General features: G+C 37.6%; 1 protein-coding gene across 1 annotated transcript in view; it reads right to left on the bottom strand.

Moving 5' to 3' along the window:
• Positions 1-18,296, bottom strand: part of ZNF385D (zinc finger protein 385D) — a 911,235-nt gene that overhangs the window by 695,522 nt on the left and 197,417 nt on the right. Inside the window, exon 2 of the mRNA XM_066351542.1 lies at positions 13,138-13,356. Within this exon, the coding sequence (XP_066207639.1) occupies positions 13,138-13,356 (219 nt within the window). The remainder of the gene's footprint in view (positions 1-13,137; positions 13,357-18,296) is intronic.

Here is an 18,296-nt window from a genome sequence, read left to right as displayed (position 1 = left end):
CCAAGAAATGGGGATTTAAAAACAACGTATCTGAGGCTGACATCGAGTAAATATTGCATTCCTGTGATAATTGTTTTATGATCATTTATTATAAAAATGTAGTTTTATCCTCATCAGATAGCTCAGTTGGTTAGAGCATTGTCCCTATACACCAAGATTTTGGGTTCAATCCCTGTCAGGGGACATGCAAGAATCTATCAATAAATGTATAAAAATAAGAGGAATAGCAAATCAATGTATTTCTTTCTCTGTCTCTCTCTCCCTCTCTAATAACCTGCTTCCTCTCTCTCTCTCTAAAATCAATAAGTAAATAATTTTTAAAAATAAAGATGTTTGATTATAGCTTATCCTTAGGATTCAACACCAATTGTAGACTGGTGATTTTCAACCTTTTTATCTCATGACACAATAAAACTAATTACTACAATTCTGTAGCACACCAAAAAAATATATTTTTTGCCGATACGACAAAAAATAGTTATAATTTGACTCATTCACAGTGGATGGGTATTATTGTGTTGGCTGCTGTCTTTTTTTATTTGATAATCTAAGGGAAAAGAGGCCAGGAATCCTGACTAAATAGTCAAGAGTTTTATGTTTAAAAATTCTTGCCACATACTGGTTGAAAAATCACTGCTCTAGACCAAGAGCTTCATGATTACAATTCCAATTGTGTAAAACTGGTATAACAACCTTGATATAAAACTATATAATTCAAAGAAACTCAACTGAGTTAGAAATCATGCTTTTTAAATTTGTCTTCAACCATGCATGATGGAGTGATCAAATCCAATTAAGTACAAATTTACCAGATTTAAACAAACAGAGTCCAGAGCAGCAAAAAGTCTTACACTTAAGCGGGTTCCACCTAAATCAGTTGTGTCATTTCTAGTCTGGCACACCACCGTTTTTACAACTTCACTGTGCTGGGTAAAGGGCAAAATCACTTAACACCACTCAACTTCCGCTAGTCAAGTGTAGAGTATGTTTTCAATCATTTCTGGGAAAACCCTTGAAACTGCCAAGGAATGTACTGACCATAATTAAAGGTAATTTAATTATTTTTAAATTACCTTTGCCAGGATCTCTGTGGCTACCCACCAAAAATCTATCTATATGAATAACCAATTAAAATTGAGTTTAGCATCAACAAAGTAAATGTGAAAGGTTTACTTGAAAAGGCAAGACCATATGAATTCATTGATACTTGGATTCTAAAGAGCAAAATAAATGAATGAACAAAATAGAAACAGACTCACGGATACACAGGTCAGATTGATGGCTGCCAGAGGGGAGGAGGTTTAGGGGGCTGGGTGAAAGAGCTGAAGGGATTGAGAAGTACAAATTGGTAGTCACAGAATAGTTATGGGGATGTAAATTACAGCATAGGAAACATAGCCAAGGCCTGACCTGTGGTGGCGCAGTGGATAAAGCGTCGACCTGGAAATGCTGAGGTCGCCAGTTCGAAACCCTGGGCCTGCCTGGTCAAGGCACATATGAGAGTTGATGCTTCCAGCTCCTCCCCCCTTCTCTCTCTCTGTCCCTCTCTCCTCTGTCTCTCTCCTCTCTAAAAATGAATAAATAAAATAAAATTTAAAAAATTAAAAAAAAAAAAAAGAAACATAGCCAATAATATTGTAATAACTGTATGATGCCAGGGGGTTGCTGGAAATATCGGTAGAAACATGTCAAGTATATGATTGTCTAACCACTATGCTGTACACCTGAACTAATACGTAAACTGTAATTGAAAAAAAATTAAAAATTAAAAAACTCCATGAATTAGAAAGAGAGGAAGAAAGAAAGAAAGAAAGAAAGAAAGAAAGAAAGAAAGAAAGAAAGAAAGAAAGAGAGAGAGAAGGAGGGAGGGAGGGAGGGAGGGAGGGAGGGAGGAAGGAAGGAAGGAAGGAAGGAAGGAAGGAAGGAAGGAAGGAAGGAAGGAAGGAAGGAAGGAAGGAAGGGAAAAAGAAAGAAAGAAAGAAAGAAAGAAAGAAAGAAAGAAAGAAAGAAAGAAAGAAAGAAAGAAAGAAAGAAAGAAAGAAAGAAAGAAAGAAAGGTTTACTCAGCGAAGAGAAGCAAGGACTCTAGATAGGTTTGTAAAGACCTTCACACCCATAGTCATGTATGGCTTGTCTAAGGCATCAGTCTCACATTTATTTATTCCAGCAAATACCATTTCTCTCTCTCTAAAGTCATGTATTTAATGGGAAATGACCATAACACTTTGGGGATTTATGATTACTTTCCTAATTCTCTTTTCTGAGAAGTAATTGATTCCTAAGAGAGATGGACAAAGGCTACAAGTCAAGGGAGTATACGACGTGAACTCCAGAGACTTCCAATGTGCTGCCCGCCTTCTGTCCTTTGATTTTCCCAGGAACACTCAATCTTCTGATTCAGATTACTTTGAAGGTTTCAAAGACTGTCAAGTAGGAGGAAAGGGGGCCATAGCCTATCCTCTGGCTACTCAAAGTGTGGTCCTAGGACCAAGAGCAACGGCATCATCTGGGAGCTGATCAGAGATGTGGAAGCTCAGACTCTGCCCCAGCGCTGTCTGAAACGGAGTCAGCATTCTCATCCCCACATCTCATGTGTGCAGGGCAAAGTGTTTGAAGTCCGTGAGCAATATTTTAAGGACACTATTATTCATAAAAGTCTCTATGTGCATGTGTGTATAAAATATGTATTTTATATGCATATATATTAGTTTCCGAACCTTGACTTTTCCAGCATTGAACAAGAGCTAACCATAGTATAGCTAACCCATTTTATGGAAGATTAACTGCATGCTTTACATAAATTAACTTACTTAATCTTAAAATGATTGTTTCTGGGATGGTATTTAGTACATAGGGTAGTGCTTCTCAGACTTGAGCTTGTAGCAGAAGCACCCGCAGGGCCAAGCCCCTAGACTTTCTGACTCAATACAGTTGGGGTAGGCTCACCAAGAGTTGGGTTTTACCAAGTACTCAGGTGATGCTGACTGATCCCACTAATACAGAGGCCCCCAATACACATGCCTGTCAATTCAACTACCTGAGCCCACACAGAAGATGCCGACTATTTGTTCTTCATACTCATTCAGTTTACTTGTTTTGTTTTATTTTTCCTGGCAAGTCCTAGGGAATTGGCTTGTGCTCCTCTCCTTCCCTCAGTGGTCACTGCTCATTTGCCCCTTATTCCTCAGACCACCTGTAAAAGGCGATGCACCTTTTTCATCGCTCCTCCTCCTTACAGTTCATCAGTCTCAAATCCTTTGGCTTTGAGGCTGTCAGTAGTAAGTACTAGAGAGTGATGGGTAATCACTGTGTGTAAGAAACATTTCAGAACTCTCACAGATCTAAAACTTCTTCCCATGCCTGCTACTCCAGGTTTTCATGTAGAATTAAATTCCTATTAAATTCTTGGAGCCCTTTAAGTTCAAATAACTCAGAGTTTCATCAGAGAAAATTCCCAATTAAAAGTCACATTTCTGTTAAAAAGAAATAAAAAGAGGTTGTTAAAACTTCTACCTACATTACCTCATTTGCTTCTTTCAAGAATCTTATTAAATAGGCAAGGTAAATAAAATAATGCCACAAAGAATTAGAAGGAGTTGGAAACAAAGTAATAGCAGCATAATAAATCTTAGTTTAGGAAGATCTTTGTTTCACAATAGGCGTATTTCCATATTTGTGTACATTTCCATATTTGTGTACATAGGGTATACTCACGCACATACATAGTTTTGCTGCTTTATTTACATAAATATTCCTCAGTAGGAAAGAGTTGTATTTATACCAGATTGTGCCTAAAGAAATCAAGTGTTAGATGCTTAGAATAACATCCCTGGAAATATGAAAACTGACAAAAAGTTTTTCCTTAGATCAATAATTAATAGAATTCATGTTTACTTTCCTTCTCTCCTAGGTTTTGAATACGAATGCTTTTATCCATTGCATCGATATTAAGTAGAAGATAAATATTTTTAATCTTCCTTCAGGCCACTAACCCAATTAATCTACTAACACATTAGATTGCAGAAGGATGGGGCAGTGGTTAAGACCTGACTTATCAAGCTTACTGTGAATATATATATATATATATATATATATATATATATATATTTGTTTTTTAAATATATTTAATGTTCTAAGAGGAACATCCAGAATAAAATTTAAATAAATATCACCAGTGGAGACTTTAGCTTAATCTCAGCTATACTTGTGTGAAAATCTAGACCTATCTGATCATATATAAAGTGCATATTGGGTGGGTCCCTGAGGAGATGATTTGACTCATCATTAAGTCTCTTGGGAAGGCTTATCTCATAAGGGACTAAAAATCAACCTTTCTGGAAGCACTGAAGGCAAAAATTGAGTCTAAGTTCACATCTGTTTGTATTGTGTATTCACCAATATAATTCAGTTACAGTTATTTTTCTTTCTTTAGAGAGAGAGACAGACAGACAGACAGGGACAGACAGACAGGAAGGGAGAGAGATGAGAAGCAACAATTCTTCATCACTGTACCTTAGTTGTTCATTGATTGCTTTCTCATACATGCCTTGAACAGGTGATGGGAGAGTTCCCTCCAAGTCAGTGACCCCTTGATCAAGCCAGCAACCTTGGACTCAAGCCAGCAACCTTTGGGCTCAAGCTAGCAACCATGGGGTCATGTCTATGATCCCACGCTCAAGCCAGCGACCCAGTGCTCAAGCCAGATGAGCCCATGCTCAAGCTGGCAACGCTGGGGTTTCAAACCTGGATCCTCTGCATCCCAGGCTGACACTCTATCCACTGTGCCACTGCCTGGTCAGGCCAGTTACAGTTATTTTTTAACACTTTTTCTTGTACTGGAATTAAAGGTGATTACCCAGCAAGAGAATGGCATGTGTAATTGCTTCCTATTGCTGCTATAATCATCTACTATAAACTTGGTGACTCAAAACAAAATAAATTTATCTCATAATCCTGGAGGTCAAAAGCTTGAAATGTGTCCTATAGGCCAAATCAAGGTGTCACCAGGGTCCCCCTTCTGGGGGCTCTAAGAGGAAAGCCCCTTTCCTTGCCTCCCCAGCTTTAAAGGCCACCGGCACTCCATGACCCCCACCTCCATCTTCAGAGTGTGTCACTCCAACCTCCACTTCTGTCCTCACCTTTCTTTCTCTGACTCTGGCCTTCCTGCTTCCCACTTATAAGAGCTTTGTGATTACAGCTGTCCTGCCCAGATAATACAGGACAATGGCCCTATCCCAATTCATTGATTTAATCACATCTAAAGTCCCTTTTGCATATTCACAGTTCTCAAGGATTAGGATATATCTAAGGCAATACTATTTGGCATATTTCAATACCATTTGACATATTCAAGGCCTTGTACTATCTTCTGAACCCACCGGTCATACATACAACCAAGATTTTGGTGAAGCCTGGCAATGGCTCACAATAACCAGTTGTGTGCACTTCTTCCCTCCTCTGTGTTCTGGCGTGCCATGTTAGTAGCCTGAAACCAGCCGATGTGAAAAAGAGGTATTGTTGCAAGTCATGGCTTTCATTTTCTGGAGAGCAAGATAGTAAACATTCACTTAGCATACAACTACATACAACCATTTTCTACATGGTGTGGGGCTCTCCGCTGATCTCCCATGTACCAGTCTGTGGCCAGTCAATTCACATTTGGTTCTCTAGCTTTGGAAATGCTCCCACAGAGAATACACTATGACTCCTCTGCTGATTGGGCTCTAGTACTCTGCTCCTTGGTACCATAGTCCCAATTGAGTCAAACTAGGACTCCCTTTACATGCTGGATGTACTGGTTTGACCTGTAGCCATTGCTTACAGGGGCAAGTCTTTCCTGAACCCTTAGCCCCATCATGTAAGCTCACAGTCAGGACTAGGTTCATGGCCCTGTGACCTGCAAAGACAGAAAGAGCCCCACACTAACAATGACCCTCTGCCTGGTTTAATGCTCCATTGTCAGCATCTTGAATTTCTCCATAGAATTTGGGCAGGTGATCCCACATTTGCATGCTGCACTGAGCCCTGTAGACAATGTGGTTGGTCCTGCTCACAGTGAGCATCCTTAACTACATATCGCCAGGAACCAATGAATAATTTTTACTTCCATACCATGTGGGGCACATGGCAGGGTTACAAATTAATCCCTAAATGTGCCGGTCACAGTAGCTCTTCCTGCTGATTCAAATGCCTCCGCTCCCCAACCCCCCACCGTGAATAATTCAGCTACTTCTAGTTTTTATATTTATTTCAGGTTAATCTCTGTCTCCTCTGCTGCTGTCTTAGAAGGATTTGTACATGGGGCAAGTCTATGTGGACAAATTGGAAGGGAAACCTCTGGCCGTGAGATGCTGGCCCTTGAGGATATGCTGGCTGGTGTCCGCTGGGATGTGGTTAGTTAGATGCCCATCCGAGGGTACTTTGCAATGTCCGCTGCTGAAGTCCTGTTGCTATGACTAATACTCATTTCATTTTTACTTAAATCAGGAATCAAGATACGTATCTGCCTGCTAACCTGACCTTATATTGATTCATATTGATGCTGTAAACCACTCTGAGTTCCTGCTACATTATTGAACCAAGCCCAAGTCTAGGATATAGACTTTCCTTGCCTCTCACTGTGCCTTAAAGTACAAAGGCCTTGCATGCAGTCCCCTGGGGCAAAAAGGTAGGACACTCCCAGATCTCCTTAAATCGTGTAGGCCTGTTCAGGTACTCCAGCTCCTGGAACAAAGCTTTTACTTGCACTAACCATTATGTGTGCCCACTGACCATAACCGAAACCAGCATTACTCAATCTAAAATTTTAAGTCCGTGATGGCGAACCTATGACATGCGTGTCAGCACTGACAAGCATAGCCATTTTTGATGACATGTGGCCGCATGTGGCCGCATACCAGAGAAGTATGGGGCCACATGCCGAGAAGGACGTTTCATCCTCAGCTCCTACACGGCCAGGTGCAGGAGCCGAGGATAAAACATTTGCTGTAGTGCAGACACTCTGTGCCGGAGGTCTGTAGGCCACAACAACAGAATTCTGGCGCAGAGCATCTAGTTCTGGGACTTCTGGTTAGGCCGTTAGGGGATCTTTGACCTCACTTCTGACCGGCGGAGCAGGGAGCAGTGGAATGCCAGGGGGGACACATCTCTGGGGCCCTGTGATCATCATTACCAGCAACCACCATCCAATCTACTGTTCTGGGGTGTCGTGGATTTCTAATTGACCATCATTACTGAGATAAATGAGGGGGAGGCTGGGAGAGGCGAGGGCCTGTGCTATGGGTGCCGTTTCCCGCCATTAGAAATAGCGGCAGCCATCTTAATTTACATAAGAGGCAACTTGCAGAATTTCAAGACAGCATCTGGGCTCAGGTGTTTGTCGACTTGAGGTCAAAGCTTGAGAATCTGGAAAGGTGCCGCTTAAAGAATCAAGAGGAGTGCCACTATAAACAGGAAATTTGGAGTGCCTGGAACCAATTACCAGACACTTTTAGCACCCTGAAAAATATAGCAATGGCTTTACTCACAATTTTTCCCTCTATGTACTTTTGTGAGACCTTATTCTCAGCATTAAATAATATCAATACCAACAAAAGAAACAGAATGACAGATGAAGTTAGTAGCACTTGCTTGGGTTTGAAGTATACAAAATACCAACCTTCAATTGAAGATTTAGTCAATGAAATTCATCAACAAAAAAGTCACTAATAGGCAGGTTAGTTAAAGAATTCCCACTCCCCCTCACTTATCTTAGTTAACGGCACCCCACACAAGTTAAATAATATCAAGACCCACAAAAGAAACCGACTGACAGATGAACAAAAAAGTCACTAAGCAGATAAGTTAAATAATTAGTTTTTGGTTTATTAAATACAGTTATATATTACAATTATACATTTTTTGTTATTTAAACTATAAATATCGCGAAATTATGGGTTTTTTTCTTGAAGTGACACACCACCTGAGTTATGCTCGGGTTTTTGGCGAATTTAGACACACCAAGCTCAAAAGATTGCCCATCACCGTTTTAAGTCTTAAGTTCCTCACAGCACTAGTACTGGACGTGGTTGGTGACTGAAAGAGGCAAAAGGTAAGGGAATAAGAACAAGTTCTACTTGTGACAAGCAGATTTGAAGTCCAGGTGCACAAGACAAATATGCTTCCCTTTCAGTTTTATACCAGCAGTGCTAGAAGCTCCCCGCTCCTGTAACTAACTCTTCACACCTCCCCAGACCCACACATGCAAATACACACAGAGAATCTCCAACGACCAATGGAAAGTTCTTGCATCTCAAATAAATTTCATTCCCAAACTAAATGGCATGCATGTGAATCATTCTTTTTTCTCTTAAGGCTTTCCTTAGCGGTCATTTAATCTACTTTTTCTCTGATAACACTCATGAAGAACCAGAGTTCACTTCTTGGGTGTAGTAGCCCACTGGAGCGGTCTGCAGACAGGGGTCAAGCTGGATTAGCAGCCTATGATTGTAAAACCTCACCAATATGTCATTAAAAAGGGGTTTATCAGGCACATAAATTGGATTTTTAAAAATCTCTGCGTTGAAAAATATGGTATCCTCTATGGAATTAATATTAATTCCTGGTGAAGCAAGTAGCTAGCGGTTAATAGTCTATCTCTTTTGAAATAATCAAAGTGTTTTCTCTTCAGGGAGAAAATAATCAGTAACCAAAGCCAAAAACCTACTTAAAATCTGAAATGGTAAAATCAGTATTTGTCACTTTCTCCCATATTTTAATCTTTCAATGATAAGAAAGAAATTTAGATCATTCACACAAAAACAAAATATCATTACATAATGTTGGACAATTTTAACATCAGCATTTTTTCCTTGCCTCACTTTGGCTGAACCTTCTAAGGACATGGTCAATACGAGAGAGAGAAGTATGAACAAAGCAATATTTTTTACTGCCACTCTAAAAATACGCCATATACTAACTTGGACAAGATATAATTAAAATACAGTCATCATTATTAAAAAATGATCCCCAAAGGAATTAATATTAGCCCACTAATGTACTGGCAAGTTCTAATTAGTCTATTGACATTCTATAAAAGTACAAATAGTCCTTGGAGATCAACAAGATGAGACAAATTTATATAAAATGAGTTTGTATATAAAACCAAGTCCTGAGATACCAGAAAATTCTAAGGAGCTATTTTGTTTTTATTAACTATCAATGTTACAGGAGAAAGAACTCTGTAAATGGAATATCTACTGACATTTAAACCTCATCTGGGACAATCAATTCAATGAGAACAGAGAATAGATCAGCTAGAAAATAAAATCTTATTTAGCTTTTCTGTTAAATAAAAGAAAATTTAATGCTAAGGGGACAGATAAGGGTGAAAATACTTTAGATTTATTTGCTATAAAACTATGAGCACTAAAATATTTTGGAATACTGTTAGATATAACTGAATTATTTGATAGCAGTTTCAGCCCAATAAAAACAGAAAACCAGGCTTAATAAAATTACTCAAATGTGACAAAGATAGTGTGAATAAAATAAAGCTGCCACAATAGGTCAACTTATTACTTAATCCTTCAGCAAGCATTAACAACAGTTTAACCCTGGTGAGCACAGGAAACTGAATTAAATTCGTTGTTCAGAGAAGCTATGAACCTCCTCAAAGTTTTAGGCTTTGTAATATGTATTCCAAAATGCTCTTCTGAATCAAAGAAACATTTTTATGTAAATCTTCTAATTTCTATTTTTTGATAAAACCCCATACTTCATTTTAAACCTCATTACAATGTCTAGGTTTTCCTATTATATATATAATGGACCACATTTTTGAAAAGCAAAATGACAAACTTGGCACAATCTCAATGGCTAGTTAGAAATTTTGCTCCATTATTAATTTCTTTAAAACATTCATCCCTAAAAAGGTGATGCATATAATATTGTACATATAGTATTGCTTACTCATACATATTTGCATACCTGGGAGAATCGTAAAAGAAGTTTAGGTAAGTACCTTACCTTTGTAAGATTCTTCGTGATTTGCCTTTTATTTCTGTACATTCTGGATACAGCCCAAATGGGATATTATTGTTATCATCAAAAATTAAGTAATTAATTATATGCAAAACTTAACATTTTCAAAATTCTAAAATCAGAGATTTTATCCAAAGTGAAAGTTAGTAAGCCATGTAGATTGTATTTGAATTTCTTTGGTTTATTTGTAAAAGGAGGATAATCTGTGATTATAACCAAAAAATGAATAAAAAAGTACACAAAGTCTTTATTACAATGCTAGCCCAAAATTAGTGTATTGATGCAATCAGTTTTTTGTTTTTTGTTTTTTTTGTGTTTTTTTTTTCTGAACCTGGAAACAGGGAGAGACAGTCAGACAGACTCCCGCATGCGCCCGACGGGATCCACCCGGGACACCCACCAGGGGCGACGCTCTGCCCACCAGGGGGCGATGCTCTGCCCCTCCGGGGCGTCGCTCTGCCACAACCAGAGCCACTCTAGCGCCTGGGGCAGAGGCCAAGAAGCCATCCCCAGCGCCCGGGCCATCTTTGCTCCAATGGAGCCTTGGCTGTGGGAGGGGAAGAGAGAGACAGAGAGGAAGGAGGGGGGGGTGGAGAAGCAAATGGGCGCTTCTCCTATGTGCCCTGGCCTGGAATCGAACCCGGGTCCCCCGCATGCCATGCTGACGCTCTACCGCTGAGCCAACTGGCCAGGGCCGCAATCAGTTTTAATATATTAGATTTGAAGAAAATATATTCCTAGGATTGTGCTTTGAAAGTTGGTGACCATTTTGGTCTGTGATTAGGTCTGATTTGAGTATCTAAACCAGGTATATCTTCGGTCCTAGTTTCTTTCTATCATATCTTTTGTTACTTCTCCAAAAAAATTTTAAAATATCAAGGTAGCTGAAATAAAACATCAAAGCTGACACTATCACCACCAATTATACAAACTTAAAGAAAAACAGGCCCTGGCTGGTTGGCTCAGTGGTGGAGCGTCAGCGTGGTGTGTAGGAGTCCCGGGTTCAATTCCTGGCCGGGGCACACAGGAGAAGCGCCCCTCTGCTTCTCCACCCCTCCCCCTCTCCTTCCTCTCTGTCTCTCTCTTCCCCTCCCGCAGCTAGGGCTCCATTGGAGCAAAGTTGGCCCGGGCGCTGAGGATGGCTCCATGGCCTCTGCCTCAGGCGCTAGAATGGCTCTGGTTGCAACAGAGCAATGCCCTGGATGGGCAGAGCATCGCCCCCTGGTGGGCATGCCAGGTGGATTCCGGTCGGGCGCATGCGGGAGTCTGTCTGACTGCCTCCCCATTTCCAACTTCAGAAAAATACAAAAAAAGAAAAGAAAAAAAGAAAAACCACTTCAAATTAGATCATTCTGTCCTCAAAATGATTTTACCTAAATGTTAATGATGAGGAATAGACTTCCCTTAAGACTTTCACAATAGACTCTGTGAAATATATTTTTAGACACAATAAGTTCATTTGCCTTCCTAATTCATCTTATGCCTATAAAATTCAGTGCTTATTACTTCCAATGACTATTTCTATTTTTATATCCCTTTGACCAATAACATCCACAATGAACTATTTGCCATGCAACAGAAAGAGAAATATGGAGTTCTATTAAAATACTGCAGCTTATTCACACTAAATTATCCCAAGCAAGATAAAATAATTTCCGCTTTAAAAATGTACTTTTTTTTTTCTTCTCATGATTTGGTAACCTTAAAGAAAACTACACAATTATATTTAAAAACCTTCAGGCTACCAAATATTTGAAGAGATCAAAATTTAGTCCAACTTTTAAATGTCATGAAAATTTTGATAAAGTATATCTTACTTATCAAACATGAAACATCCCACCAGAGTATAACATTGTAACTCTTTGTAGTTGCTATTGCTTTAGCATTCCAAAGTCCCCAAGGCAGGAATTCACTGTCCCCACCTCTCCATAATTTCTCTGATAACCTTTCATTTGTTCCCAAATGCTATTTTTTTAAATCTGTGTAGTCCTATAATCATGTATACTTTAAAATAATAATCTAAAGTAATTAAACAAACCATGAATTTCTACTAGCGAATTTAAACAATTTGTATATGTTAATAAACCCAATTTTATTGGTTAAACACTACTTTAAAAGATAAACTTTTTTTTTCAAATCAGCTTCAATCTGCCAGCCAGTTGAAGCCCCTAACATGCATATGACAAGAAGAAAATTCCAAGATGGCCAAAATCAAATTACAGTAAGCCAGAGTGAAGAAGGGACAAGAGAAGTTAATCAGTGACAAGTACAGGGCAATCCCGAGACTGCTTACATTCCTGAATGCACGCTGGAACTTCGAATTCCGGGTGGCTATTTCCGTGATGATCTAAAGAGAACAGCCAGCTGCCAATGACACACCTCTTGCTTACACATGTATTTGCCAGACTGTTGCCCACCACCAATCCGAAGGAGCAAACTTTCTTCCTTACGGACTATGGACCTATTCCAGAACTAGCCCCCGTTCACCTCCTCTCTCTACAGCTAATGTACATTGTTTCAAAACAATTTATATCTTTCTTCCCCAAACAGTTTCCGTAAAACAGCACATCCACTGCAGGACAGCTGACATGTTTGTCTTTTTCACCTGGCCCTGCTGTCCGAGGATCAGCCCGAAAGCCCCACAATGGGTTCCTCTCAGGCTAGCGTTTTGGTTTAATAAACAGCTTTCTTTCAGAAAAGCTGTCAGCCACGAGAGTTTTTGGTTTAACACATAAAACAAAGGAACAAAAACAATATGTATCGTTTTATATGAAATGCAAAAGGTTGCCCATTTCCAAACAACTATGTTAAAGGCAAACAAATGTCAAGAAACTTACAGGTTAACTTTATCAAATAATAACAAATGTCCTGGTGGGTCATGATCACACCCGAATACAGTTAGGCGTACACAACAAAGAAAATTTTTTCTCTTCTCCAAAAAGCTGTGAGAAATTATTCCGTTTAATGTGCTGTGCTAATAAAGCTTTCATTTAATGTCTTTTTCTCCAGGTTTTAAAAATAGAAATTAATCCATTCTCTTACCTTTACAACTGCAGTTACACAAAGAATTTAAGTTGATGATGCAAAACTGAGGAGCCATATTTTTAGAAAAACTTACTGTTGTCGTTCTTCAGCATGCCGTTGCTGAGCTGTTTTAACCTCTTTTGATGTGACTTGCCGTTGTAGTGGATCTGGGCTTGAGCGGTCGAATTCAGCTGGATGTTACACACGTTGCACAGAGTGAAATTAGCCTGTTTCTTTTCTCTTTCTGGTTTTTCTTCGAAGTCATCAGGTAACAATTCAGCCTCACTCTCTCCATCTTGTACACAGGTGACATCTAGGGTTGCAAAGAAAGTTACAAATAAGCCGATCAAGATTTCTGGGTTCCTTTACATAATTAAATTGGGTAGCAAATAAAGATTGTCTTCTAGACACTGAGAATTTAAAATGTCCATCTCCTCCTCCCATTTTAATAGGTTGCTTTTGTACTATCCAAAAATGAATAGCTTCTTTAATGGAACACAAATGGCAAATATTTTACATTATCTTTGTTATGCCAAATACTGTGTTAAAAGTCTGAAAAAAAGTTCAGCACATTTATCTCAGTTAATATTAGGCGTCTAAGTTTCCCTGTTTCCAAGCTGAGGAAAGGAAGGTCTAGAGTGGGTAAAGAACTTGCCTAGGTCATACAGGTAATAAACTGTATAGTTGGGATAAGCATTTTTCATTCATCTCCAAATTGCAAGTTTTTAATCATTTTGTTCTCTAGCATTTAGTAATGTATTAGATATTTCAACTTTTGAACTAAATAAATGTCTTGTAATTTTATATTCCTTGCAATTAAGTCAAGTCATTTATATCTGGATAGATGTAACCTCAGTACAAGGTGGGGGTAAAGGAGGTTTAAGCAAAACATATAGTTAATACAGCTATTGCTATAATCATAACTTGCATGTCTTTTTCCATATGAACTACAAACCAATTTTTGCCCCATCCTTTATACAAAAATGCTAACATCTAAATATTATGTTCAATATCTAAAATTTTATAATTTATATCAGAAGCACAAAACAGGCTTTGAATTCTCAAGATAGCCTCATAATCAGGGTTTAAAATGTGTAACTGATCTATAAATTACATTTGCTATATTACTTTTAGATAAATACCAGTACATGTTTTGTATAAGCAAATCTAAGAGAAACGGGCAAATCACATCTCTAGCACCTCTGGCCTTAAAATGGTAATAAGTAAAGAAACTATTGAATATGTGTATATTTTTTAAGACTTTATTCCTTTTTAGAGAGGAGAGAGAGAAAGAGAGAAAGAGAGAGAGAAGAGGGGGGAGGAGCAGGAAGCATCAACTCCCATACGTTCCTTGACCGGCAAACCCAGGGTTTCAAACCAGCAACCTCAGCGTTCCAGGTCAATGCTTTATCCACTGCGCCACCATAGGTCAGGCAGAAATACATATTTTACTATTTATTTACAAATAACTGAAAATAATGACTTTTCTAAAAAATTTTTGTGCTTTCTCCATATAAAATTTTAAAGAAATGTTATGGTTCAAATATGATTTCTTTATTCTAAATTTCCAAGGATTTATTTTATAGTCTTTGTAATTATTGGCAGAGCAAGCAATCATTATGTGTGTGCATTTATTAATGCCTACTATGTGGCAGGCACTCTCTAAGTTGTGAAGATAAACTGATGAGCAAGACAAAGATGGTCCTTGTCATTACACACCCTACTTATAATGATGGGAAGGACATGGGCTTTGGAATCAGGCAAATGAGATAAAATGCCCAGATAATGTTAATAATATGCAATTAGTAATTTGCTAGGAATTTTTTTTAATTCAACTACTGAACTTAAGCCAAACACAACACTTTTATGTCTTCAAGGCTATGGAGGCACTATTTTAATTCTAAAAGGAGTAAGAGATTTTTAAGTATATAATTCATGTTTCATGTGGACTAATTTATTCAAAATATTTTAACCTCATCCTAAAAAGGAAACTTGACCTTTCTTACTCAGGTAGCCCCTATTAGGATACTATTAAATTGAAATAGTCACAGTTAAAAGAAAATTTTGAAACTTTGTAAAATTATCACATAATTTTAGTTAAAGCAAAATATATAAACATATTAGTTTTCCTATTTTATATAAATCAGTGAATTTCAGTATATACTCCAGGTTGAATTCAGAATATTTCAAAACTTTTTTTCAGAGTTGATTTATAGTTTTAGTCTTTTATCTCAAATATTATTATGTAATGAAAAAGAATAAATGATGATACATATATGCAATAACTGTGATATTTTATAGTCGATAAAAGCAAATTGGAATAACTTTATAACATTGGAAATTCTTTCCATACAAGTAAAAAACAAATATAAGATGTAAATTTTCATGCAATATGTTTACAAATATGTAAACCAGAAAAGTACTTAGAAAACCATTAGTAGGAGTTGATATTTTATGGTAGGGTTAGAGGTAGCTTTTTTCTATATTTTCAAATTTTTAAATCTAATTACATTTATTATGAAAAAATTCATATATTTGAAAAACATAAGCCAAAAGTAAAGCTTTAGTTTATAGTAGCGATTTTTAACCTTTTTAATCTCATGCCACATATAAACTGATTACTAAAATTCTGTTGCACACCAAAAATTATGTTTTTCCCAGAAAACAAAAAAAAAGAGGGGTATAATTTGATTCATTCACACTGGACGACTATTGGTGTGTTAACTCGTGTCATTTTTTGTATTTGACAATGTAAGGGAAAAGAGGTTAGTGCCCCTGACTAAACAGTCAGGTAGTACATATTTTAAAAACTCTTCTGGCGTACCAGTGTGGCTCTTGAAAATCACTGGTCTATAGAATGAATGGTTTAGGTTTGTCAGAGCTAGGTACAGATAGACCCAGCACCTGAGCCCTTGTGACATATCACTTCATTTTTCATATATATAAGGTCTACCGGAAAGTTCTGTCCGTTTCTATCACAACAAATTTTGACACGTAAGCACATGTTTATTTGGCGCATGTGTGCCTCTCTATTTTTATCACTTAATGTATACATACTGACGTAGCAAATTAACTAAAACAAAGTTGATTCACGTTAGTCTTATGTGTGAAGCGATAGTGTACCCATGGCTACTGATAAAGTTCATTTACGCCACTGTAATTTTTACGAATTTCAACAAGGAAGAAATGCTACAGAAGCATGTCTGTCGCATCCACCATATTCCCCGGACTTAGCACCCTCCGACTATCACTTGTTTTTGTCCTTACAAAATTTTTTGAAGGGCAAAAAATTCAAAAATGAAGAAGATATCAAACAAGCACTGGTTCAATTTTTCACATCAAAAGATAAAACATTTTTCAAAAATGAGATATACAAATTGCCCTCACGCTGGCAAGAAATCATTAATAATAATGGCAATTATATTATTTAATAAAGTTTATTGATGGTAAGAAAAATTTGTATGTTGTTTTTTTTTTTTTTAAAATAAATTTTTATTAATGGTAATGGGATGACATTAATAAATCAGGGTACATATATTCAAAGAAAACATGTCTAGGTTATTTTGTCATTAAATTATGTTGCATACCCCTCACCCAAAGTCAGATTGTCCTCCGCCACCCTCTATCTAGTTCTCTGTGCCCCTCCCCCTCCCCCTAATTCTCTCCCTCCCTCCCTCCCTCCCATGTCCTCCCTCCCCCCACCCCTGGAAACCACCACACTCTTGTCCATGTCTCTTAGTCTCGTTTTTATGTTCCACCAATGTATGGAATCATATAGTTCTTGTTTTTTTCTGATTTACTGATTTCACTCCGTATAATGTTATCAAGTTCCCACCATTTTGCTGTAAATGATCTGATGTCATCATTTCTTATGGATGAGTAGTATTCCATAGTGTATATGTGCCACATCTTCTTTATCCAGTCTTCTATTGAAGGGCTTTTTGGTTGTTTCCATGTCTTGGCCACTGTGAACAGTGCTGCAATGAACATGGGGCTACATGTGTCTTCACGTATCAATGTTTCTGAGGTTTTGGGGTATATACCCAGTAGAGGGATTGCTGGGTCATAAGGTAGTTCTATTTGCAGTTTTTTGAGGAACCACCATACTTTCCTCCATAATGGTTGTACTACTTTACAGTCCCACCAACAGTGAATGAGGGTTCCTTTTTCTCCACAGCCTCTCCAACATTTGCTATTACCCGTCTTGTTGATAATACCTAATCTAACAGGGGTGAGGTGGTATCTCATTGTAGTTTTGATTTGCATTTCTCTAATAACTAATGAATCTGAGCATCTTTTCATATATCTGTTGGCCATTTGTATCTCTTCCTGGGAGAAGTGTCTGTTCATGTCCTCTTCCCATTTTTTTATTGGATTGTTTGTTTGTTTGTTGTTGAGTTTTATGAGTTCTTTGTAAATTTTGGATATTAGGCCCTTATCTGAGCTGTTGTTTGAAAATATCATTTCCCATTTAGTTGGCTGTCTGTTTATTTTTATATCAGTTTCTCTTGCTGAGCAAAAACTTTTTATTCTGATGTAGTCCCATTCATTTATCTTTGCCTTCACTTCTCTTGCCATTGGAGTCAAGTTCATAAAATGTTCTTTAAAACCCAGGTCCATGAGTTTAGTACCTATGTCTTCTTCTATGTACTTTATTGTTTCAGATCTTATATTTAGGTCTTTGATCCATTTTGAATTAATTTTAGTACACGAGGACAGGCTGAAGTCGAGTTTCATTCTTTTGCATGTGGCTTTCCAGTTTTCCCAACACCATTTGTTGAAGAGGCTTTCTTTTCTCCATTGTGTGTTGTTAGCCCCTTTATCAAAGATTATTTGACCATATATATGTGGTTTTATTTCTGGGCTTTCTATTCTGTTCCATTGGTCTGAGTGTCTATTTTTCTGCCAATACCATGCTGTTTTGATTATCGTGGCCCTATAATATAGTTTAAAGTCAGGTACTGTAATGCCCCCAGCTTCATTCTTTTTCCTTAGGATTGCTTTGGCTATTCGGGGTTTTTTATAGTTCCATATAAATCTGATGATTTTTTGTTCCATTTCTTTAAAAAATCTCATAGGAATTTTGATGGGAATTGCATTAAATTTGTATATTGCTTTGGGTAATATGGCCATTTTGATTATATTTATTCTTCCTATTCAAGAACAAGGAATATTTTTCCATCTCATTGTATCTTTTTCGATTTCCCTTAACAATGCTTTGTAATTTTCATTATAAAGGTCCTTTACATTCTT

Source organism: Saccopteryx leptura, chromosome 10 (genome assembly GCF_036850995.1).
Source record: "Saccopteryx leptura isolate mSacLep1 chromosome 10, mSacLep1_pri_phased_curated, whole genome shotgun sequence".
NCBI classification, from domain to species: Eukaryota; Metazoa; Chordata; class Mammalia; order Chiroptera; family Emballonuridae; genus Saccopteryx; species Saccopteryx leptura.
The sequence above is the reverse complement of the archived record's forward strand: the minus strand, read 5'-3'. Positions and strand labels throughout refer to the sequence as shown.